We start from the raw sequence: 9128 nt of genomic DNA, 5'->3' as shown, positions 1-9128 counted from the left end.
TTTAGGTATTATGAAGGGTACGCATTAAAGGTCAATTTCCAAAAGAAAATTTTGTATTTCTCTTTTTAGTCAACTTTAGCATGGGTGTATTCACTTATGCTTAGCACTGTATAAAAGGTACAGTATATTTTACTTAGCCACGACAGCCAATGCATGCTTAGACTTGCATTGTTAAAGACAGATGCAGTTAAATGAGGTAAAGGAACATCTCAGCTCTTTATTTTTTCCAACAGGGTAAGGAACATCCAGTCAGTGTGATCAGATCAACCTCATTATGACAAAACTGGTTTCATGTCATAGATTCACTTGAAAAGCTCCTACAGTACACCTGGGGAAAGATGGTGCATGCATTTGCCATAGAAGTGATAACATCACAGCTCTACACAAAACATCAAACAATGTTTGGTTTGTTGCCTTTTATAAAAGTAGGATGAACAGCATGGAGGCGAAACAACATCAAGGTTGTACAAGAAGGCGCAAGACAAAAAAAAAGAAAAAGAAGAAGCTATATTTAGAGTGGAACTCCATTTTCCTAGCACCCCAAGTGTGTACCCTACTCTCCACCCACGCTTTCCTGGGTTCTCTCTTCTTCTAGACAAGCACCATATAGTTTGTAAATGGGTTACCCCCATGCAGCCACCCACGCATCAGGTACAGTATGAAAACCTGGGGCATCCTGTTATGACTTCTGGTTTCCTGTTTCCTGTGAAAAATACAGCCCCCTCTCTCTCTCTCTCTCTCTCACACACACACACACACACACACACACACACACACACACACACACACACACACACACACACACACACACACACACACACACACACACACACACACACACACACCAGCTGCTAACACCCCACTGCAAATATGTTAGTTTGAATGTTTGTTTTTATAATCCTGACTAATCCTGACACTATTTGGATGTATATATTCAAAACATGAACATCATACTGATACGGTGGCATGCTTTCTCTTCTTAGATTGTTCCCCACAAGACTCAATCTAATATTTTTGACTGTGTATCACAGACAGTGGCATTGTTTTGGCGAGTATTCAGCCCAAGCTGCTGCATTGTGAGAAAGTCATTATGCTAGAAGGTGACAAGAGCAGCTGCTTTGCCCCATTCTTCACATTTAATTTGTTTTTATTCCTTGTATACATATTCTCGTTTCGCATGCTAGGGAGGAAGATGTACAAGTGTCAAGGGACCACTGAAACAGCAATAACAGCAGTGTGCTCATGCGTGAACTGTAGGCCCCCTTTCGCCAGAAATATAAAAATAACAGTTTGTGACACACAACATGCTGTCACTGCACACCCCCCTGCCAAGATACCTGAGCATCTCTCTCAACAGGGGTCAGCCACATCACTCTTAATGAGCAGACATCTCTCTTCCTTCCTGTGGCGGCTCTAGCCTTCCATGCTGAATGTTCAGTGACAGTGTACACGGTTAATTGTCGTGGCACAAAGTCCTAGCCCCGTTTTCCACTCTTTTATGCCGTGGCTTCTGTTGGCGCTCAAACTGAATTTATACTCCTTTAGGGCATTATTTTCATATTTGTGATTCTTTTTCATTAGTTTTGGGTAGGCATTGTCGTCTTTTTTTTTTATGTCCGATTCAAGTCGAAAAGCAGCAATGTCCAGTTTTTCTTCTGTTCAATAGGGCCTTTTCACTCTATAGACCACTCATCACTCTTTTTCTAATTCTTTTGCAAGAAAAAGCACAATAGCATCCTGTTCTTTTTCCTCGTTTTTAGCTCATCATCCCCTCCCCCTTTCTTGCAGATTTGAATTCATTAGCAATCAAAGAGCCACTGACAAACGCCCAATCTTAATTACCCTCTCATTTGCATATTTGCATATTAATGACTGCAGACTTTGCTGTTTTTCTGCTGCAGTAGTCCCCCTCCCATCAACATTGCTCAGACTTAAGCCACCATACACACTGCAACACTACATCTTTCTCTGAGCTCAGGCCACACAGTTCCAGTCTGAAGCTGACAAGACATTCAAGGAAAGACCTTTCATTATTACTCTAGACATGAACCAAACAGAGGAATCCTTGTGCCTGTAATTTAAATGGAGGACTAATGTTATTCAGCAGGGCTTTCCTGCTCTGTTTCAGTCACTATAAGCATGAGTTAACTTGGTTGCAGCAATGGATACACAATACACCACACACGCAGTGAGTATATTTTTGATATTTCTGTTGGTAGTATACTTCAGTCATTGTACCAGAAGTCCTCAGTGCATTGTACCCAAGTGCTTCCCCCTTCTGGTGAAATGAGTGTAAAACAGTGAAGTGATAGTCTAGCAAATCAAGACGTCATTACAATAGATACCATTTATTGACAATTTCTGACTTAAAGACAAAGCTTTTGATGATTTTACCATAAAAACATCTATATATCTTTAGACCGTGACTTTAAGGAGGAAGTACACAAATGGAACAAAACAAAAAAGGAGCGGAATGCCCTAATCCTGCCGCAACACAGGATGCACTTCAATGGCAAATCCATGCCCTGTTTACATTACAGCGAATACAAAGAAACAACCATTGGTTTCTGCTGAGACTGCCCAGTCAGTTGCGATGCAGCTTGCTCAAGAGATGAAAGCATTCTTGTTACAGCAGGTACCGTCCAGGGATGAATCTCTAGTATTTTCAAAGGCAGCCTCCGCCCCAGTGTAGCTAATGGTACCACAACAAGCTGGGGTTGCTGCTTTAATATAACAACCCCCAACGTACAAAGGAGCAGAAGGTGCATTTAAGGTTGCAACTTTCTTTGACATGAGTCACGCTAAAATCTTTTAAACATTGTGCTTCACCTCAAGACATGTCAACATTTGTAGAAATCAGTGACATCACTAAATGCAAAAAAACCAAAAAAACATCCTAGACTCAAGCATCTCTTGCTAACACAGACACACATAACCCAACCCGTTTAGTAATATAAACTTATTCTTATATCTCTAAATGTTTTTGCAGAAGACGTGGAAAAAAAAAAAAAAAATACGAGTGTGCATGTACACATTGCCACGTTCATAATTCAACTCTTTGTTCATTGAGCGCCTGGGTGGGTGGGTGGGTGGGGCCTGCCGGCGTCATGGCTATAAGCGGAAATGAAACAGAGCTAGTCAATCAGTGTGGGGGAGATGCTGAGGGACACAGACTGCCTGGACAGTTCAGCTTTTCCTGAATTAATTGACGGATTTCCTTTTCTCCTTGTATGTTGAGTTTGTCGACGTGCTTTCAACGTACACCAAATTAACTGTTACAGAGTGACGAGGACAGAAGAGCAAGCTGGTCCAGCTGAGAGGGGCAGCAGCAGCAGAGCTGGCCGGCCCGGCCCAAACCAGCAGCAGGTACGCCGCACTCACACATTCCCCCGGTCAGGCGGTCAATGAACAAACAAAGAGTTGGATTACAAACGTGACAACATTTTTAATAATTGACACACTCGTGCTGTACATACAGAATCTTTCTCGGCTTACATGTCCATGTAGAGTTCATTTCACGGATGGAGACTTCAGAGGTGCGCCCGCGGGAGGACGTGGCAATCAAGGTGTGTATGTGGGCGTAAGGTTTTAGGCAGCAGCTTCTCCATGTTATTACATGTACATACTGTGTACGGGAGTGTGTTTAGTCTGCAGTGCACGTGGGAGTGCTAGGTTGGTTCAGCCCCATGGTTTTACAAAGCCAGCCAGCAAAGTCTACCTCCTCCACCTCAGACCTCTTGATAAACATATGGTTCTGCAACAAAACAAGCAATCAATACAATTAAGTAGTCAAAACTCAATCATATAACGGAATAAAAGACTCTTGCCATACATACATGCCAACATAGTTTAACCCTAGTGGTGGTTTGGCTGAGGTTTTTCTATTAGTCTAGTCTTTGTAATCTAGACCTTCAACCGATCAGATATTGCACATGTTCAAAGAGAAAGGTGGGAGCTTATATTCAAAATTAAGCCATAGTCTAACTGAGGACACTCACCATCAACATTTTCAAGTCAGCCCTGTCTGCTGGATTTTTGATGAGACTGAAAATGACAGAGTAAAGAGGAATCTTTCAGAGGGAACTCTGGCTTAATCCACCAAGAAGAAAAAAAAAAAAAAAAGATGCGTTTGTGAAAAGGACAACTGAACAATGTATTCAGGCTAAAATGTTGTCTCACCACTTAGTCACAAAGTCCTGGAAATCAGAGGTGAAGACGCCATGTGGCAGTTTAGGAGGGGGCTGAAATGTAGAAGAAAGTCGAATTGAAATCTGATCGCGTCACCTTCCTGATGTTGCAAGCACGACAGCAAATACTTTGTGGAATCAGTAGGTAATACAATCTTACCTCATTCACTATGTAGTCTAGTAGTTCAAAGATGGCCATCGCAGGACCATGACCTGGAAAAGGAGCCGAGGTAAAGTGCGTTTGATATTCAACATCTCAAGCAAGAATGTTACGTGAAAATACACCAATTCTATCAGCCTAAATTACCCAGAGATACCCAGTTGCAATAAAAATCCTGATTATCATACTGGTTAAACACATGGAAGATGTATCTTATTTAGCCATTTATTAGATTTCAATTGCAGGTATATTGTTTTCTAACAGGAACGGATAAATAAAAAAAACTGAAAAGGGTCCCTGAAACAGCAGCAAAGTGAGAACTGAGGAAACTATAATTACAAAACACTAAACTCTCCCTTGTGGCATTCAGCTATCAAAGACCGGCCATGTTAGTATACCTTAGTGCTCAATTTACTCAGGTTGCATTATTTCTAATGCTACCTAGAGCTACCTGAATGCAAAGTTACCCATTGCAGTTTTAAATAGCCATCTAATAAAATTGTTCAATTGTGTGTATTGCTCACTGCTGACAGGTCTACCCGGTGGTCTAGTTCTGGGTGAAGTGCTGAGCATCTCTCCTTCACTACCACCCAAGATGTGAGGTCCAAATATGGCCTCCAGTTCTTTAGCATCTGGAGGAGGGATGGGGAAGCGTCCGATTGACAGCTCCACAAGGGACAGACCCATACTCCACACATCTGACTGCACAGAATAGTGGGTTCCCTGCAATCTCTCAGGCTGCACAGCAAACATAAAAAAAACAAATAAAAAAAAAAAACACACACATTAACAAAACTGTTGCTTACTGTTCAAGCATTGAATAATTTCAAATCAAATGGCTAAGATATTTTTAAATTGAGGCACCGGTTGAAGTTAGGTTAATATTGTTTTAATGGACATTAGTGGTATACACAATGCAATAAAGGATGGAAAAATTTCATTTGAAGGTAACTGATCACATTAATGTGGAAGTACTAAACTGAGTTGATCTTTTTGAGGTATAATTCGTAGAGGACCAACATACCGACATATAGGATCTTGTCCCAACAAAGGAATTGGCCATAGAGTCTATGAGCTGCCCGCTTACACCGAAGTCACACAACTTGATCTCCCCACGAGAGTTCACCAGTATGTTCGAAGGCTTCACATCTGAGGGTTAAAAAAAAAAAAAAAGTATTAAAAAGACTTTACCTGACTCAAAATCTGTAACAGAATGTAGGCTAAAGGGACAATCTTTACCAACCATTGTATGGACTACAACCCTAATATTAACATAGAGGTTAGCATTTCAATTTGTACTATCCTTGGCATGTGACCATGTGAATGAACAGAATAACACACATTTTGAACAACATACAATTGTGCTTACGCTTTACAGATGAAATAAAAGAATTAGTCATTAACCCCATGAAAAAAAACACTACCTCTATGCATGATTTGGTGTTTTTCTCTTAGGTACGCAAGGCCTCTCAAAACCTGTTTCAAAAAGCGGAGTTACACAAGTCAATAATTGTAAATACACTTAATGTGAAAACAGCAAATAGAAACAAGCATAAAACCCATCAAATTACTTTATTTTGGGTGGAGGAATTTCATTTGTGCAGGGGACAATGTTAATCAGTCCGCTATCCCTGAAGGGAACAGGTAGGGCCCAATTGAAATTGTTTTATCTAAACAGAAAAATGTAAACTGTTTTTTTTTTTTTTTTTTTATTGATGCCAACAATGTAATATCACATAATATTATAATATACAGAAGATAACGATACACTTACAGCAATGCTGACTTTGCCCAGAATCTCTTCCGGAATCCTCTTAGCTTCCTTCAGCACCTGGTCTAGAGATCCACCATCCTGCACAATAAAGGGAAACGACAAAGAACACAGCAGATCGTAATACAGATCGCTAAAAACACACACATTCTGTATGAATGGCATTTCAAAAGGATCACATCTTTCCCATTATTGTAATGTGCATGGAGTACATTTACTGAACAGGTACATTGTACATTGTTCTGTGGAACTTATACATGTCTGATACGGTACTGTGTCATTTTGTCATCCACAATGAATTTGCCTCACATTTTACCATAACAATCACACTTAAAATTTACATGTAATCATTTGGCAAATGCTTTTGTCAAAAGCAACATACAAATGAGATCCAACAACCAGTAGACCAAGAAAAAAAATAACATGTGCTTAAACATGGGACTGACATACTGTATGTAGACCAGTATTTTTTTTACTTTATTCAATGTCACAATCCTTGAAACTAATAGATCATTATAGAAATAGCCTTAATACCTTAACCAGCACAGTCACATCCTCTTATTCTCTTACCATGTGTTCCATGCAGATGCTGATCTCTCCATCGCTGTAAAATGCTCCATAGAAGCCCACAATGTAGGGAGAGTTACACTCATGGAGCACCTGAAGTTCACGGATGATCTGGTTTCTGATAGCAGGTTTAATTTCAAGATGAATGAGCTAAATGAAAAAAGAGAATTGTTATATTGAGTGCGTTTTACGATAAGACAACTTGAAACAAAAATCAACAAGGTTTTACTACCAGGTTCACTTGGATCATATTCATATCATTGATGTAATAGTGTAATTTGTAGCTCACCTTTCTGGCCATGATTATTCCTGAAGATTTGTGGCATTCCTTAGTGACAACTCCTCCATTGCCTGCACCCAGCTCACAGACACGTTGAAAGTCATCATCTCTCAACTCGCCCACCTTGGCCTTCTGGCTAAGGAAAGCTTCTAACCTTTTCTTCTGTTGTTCATCCAGGTCCAACTCTTCCAGTATTCTTTTAAGTGCCTCTAAATTGGCCCTGTGAAAAACGAGATAGAACAGGAATAAAGCACCTTTTGGGCAAAAGAAATGATGAAATGTTAACATATTTAGTTTATAAGCTATATTACTGTGGGACAGTTGTCCCCAAAGTGGGGTACGGGGCCCAGGTGGTTCCCAGCAACAACAAAAAAAGGGAATACTTTATTTTCACTATAATTCCATCCATAAGTTACACAATGACAGAATGTTTGACTATTTTGGTCACAGGTTTCATACACTTTATGTAATAAAACATTTAAAATAAAAATCCTATCAGATGGGGGGACCCTGGGACAAAATCTTATCAAATGGGGGTACATGGTCTAATTTTGTCTCAGTTAAGGAGTCCTTGACATGGAAAAGTTTGTGAACCACTGCACTGTATTAGGATAATACTGGGATTAGTAAAATAACTTACTCTGATGCAACATCAGTGTTGATGGAGGTCGATAATCCGTCGCCAGCAGGAGGAATCTTTAAGGGGCCTGGCACTGGTCTCCTTTTAGGAGCCATGCTCACTTGTGGATAAACTATGTCGTTGGCTCAAGTGACACTTTTCTCAGGGCTACAAATGATACTTTACTAATCCTAACTGTCTCTGCGTAGCTAGAGCTTTCTGAACGGAAAATGACTGCTAATGTTATTTTTGATCAGCATGAAGTTTTACTTCCTGAACAAACGTTTGGTTAAACGTGGTTAAATAACAAAAACAGGTAACGTTATTTATCTCGTAAATGCTATCTGGACTAGCTAACTATGGGCGTTTCCCGTTAGTTATTAGTGGGAAAGTTAACCCAAGTAAATAGGACCTAACTTAACGTTATCAGGTTCAACTTGTTACACTGGATTGCCCTCCGACTCTACTTAAATGATCTCTCTTTCTGATTCACAATGAGCAAATCTACAAATTATTAAAAAGAGTGACGCACTATTCACGCTTACGTTAGCTAACCTTACATTAACGTTAGCTAGATTAAGTTAAGTAACGTTAACGTTACAACATAATGGCAAACAGAATATTTTCAAAACCAGAGCCATTAACGTTACTAGCAGCACTCCACGTTAGCTAACTCCATCTACTAGCTAGCTAACGTTAGTTAGCTGTTGCGTGATAGTAACGTTACGAGATTTACTTTACAAACGCTATGCCAGTGCCGTATCCCCACCCAGTTAACAGTTAAGTTAGAAACATGGTGCTGTACTGTCGGTTAGTTTATCCTTGTCCCTTCTTTCCGCTAGTAACAGGTGTGTGGGTCGCTGTCCAGTATAGAGATGGGCGGATGATGATACCGAAGCTTGTTTCGCTCCTGTGAAGATCACGCGAATTTGCGTTTCCTAGGATGACGAAGGTATGTCCCGCCCTACTCTGCTTTATTTAGCCTCTGATTGGCTTACCCTTGTATTCTTACTTCGTACCCTAACCCTAACCAATTCCACTCTTCATGCATAAACCTAGCCAATCCAACCAATGAAGCAACGAGTACTAGCCAATTAGAGTCAGAGTAGGGCGGGTCATGCCTTCGCCCTCCCATTGAATAATAGATTTTTCCTTCCGCCATCCTAGAAAATGACCATTTTATCCCAATCTGGTCCAGCAGATCCGATTACCAGCTTAGCATACAGCATCCACATGCTTTTTAAGGATTATTTTTTTGGACTTTTCCGCCTTTAATTGATAGGACAGCTAGGTAAGACATGCAGGAAATCGTCGCAGGTCGGATTCGAACCCTGGACCTCTGTGTTGAGGTATAAACCTCTCAGTGCGACTGCTCTACCCACTGATCCAACCCAGCAACTTATCTTTGCAATATTTGCTGTTAGGCACCACCACCCCTACCTACTGCTCTCAGTGCATTCATTGTGAATGTAAACTGTCGCATCCGAGTTCTTATCTAAACCCGTTCTCTTAATACATCCACGTCGGTGCCATGGCTTTATTAT

At 40.5% G+C, this 9128-nt stretch overlaps 1 protein-coding gene across 1 annotated transcript; it reads right to left on the bottom strand.

The window, feature by feature from the left end:
• Nucleotides 1-2327: 2327 nt before the first annotated feature.
• map2k2b (mitogen-activated protein kinase kinase 2b) lies at nucleotides 2328-8530 on the bottom strand. Its single transcript, XM_028593375.1, has 11 exons — nucleotides 7606-8530; nucleotides 6975-7185; nucleotides 6689-6835; nucleotides 6122-6199; nucleotides 5772-5823; nucleotides 5372-5496; nucleotides 4872-5085; nucleotides 4348-4400; nucleotides 4180-4241; nucleotides 3999-4044; nucleotides 2328-3754 (listed from the first exon to the last, which is right to left on the bottom strand). Exons 1-11 carry the CDS (start codon nucleotides 7698-7700, stop codon nucleotides 3644-3646), a joined length of 1194 nt encoding a protein of 397 aa, XP_028449176.1. The 5' UTR covers nucleotides 7701-8530; the 3' UTR covers nucleotides 2328-3643.
• Between the last annotated feature and the right edge of the window lie 598 nt (nucleotides 8531-9128).

This window comes from Perca flavescens, chromosome 12 (genome assembly GCF_004354835.1).
Source record: "Perca flavescens isolate YP-PL-M2 chromosome 12, PFLA_1.0, whole genome shotgun sequence".
NCBI classification, from domain to species: domain Eukaryota; kingdom Metazoa; phylum Chordata; class Actinopteri; order Perciformes; family Percidae; genus Perca; species Perca flavescens.
The sequence above is the reverse complement of the archived record's forward strand: the minus strand, read 5'-3'. Positions and strand labels throughout refer to the sequence as shown.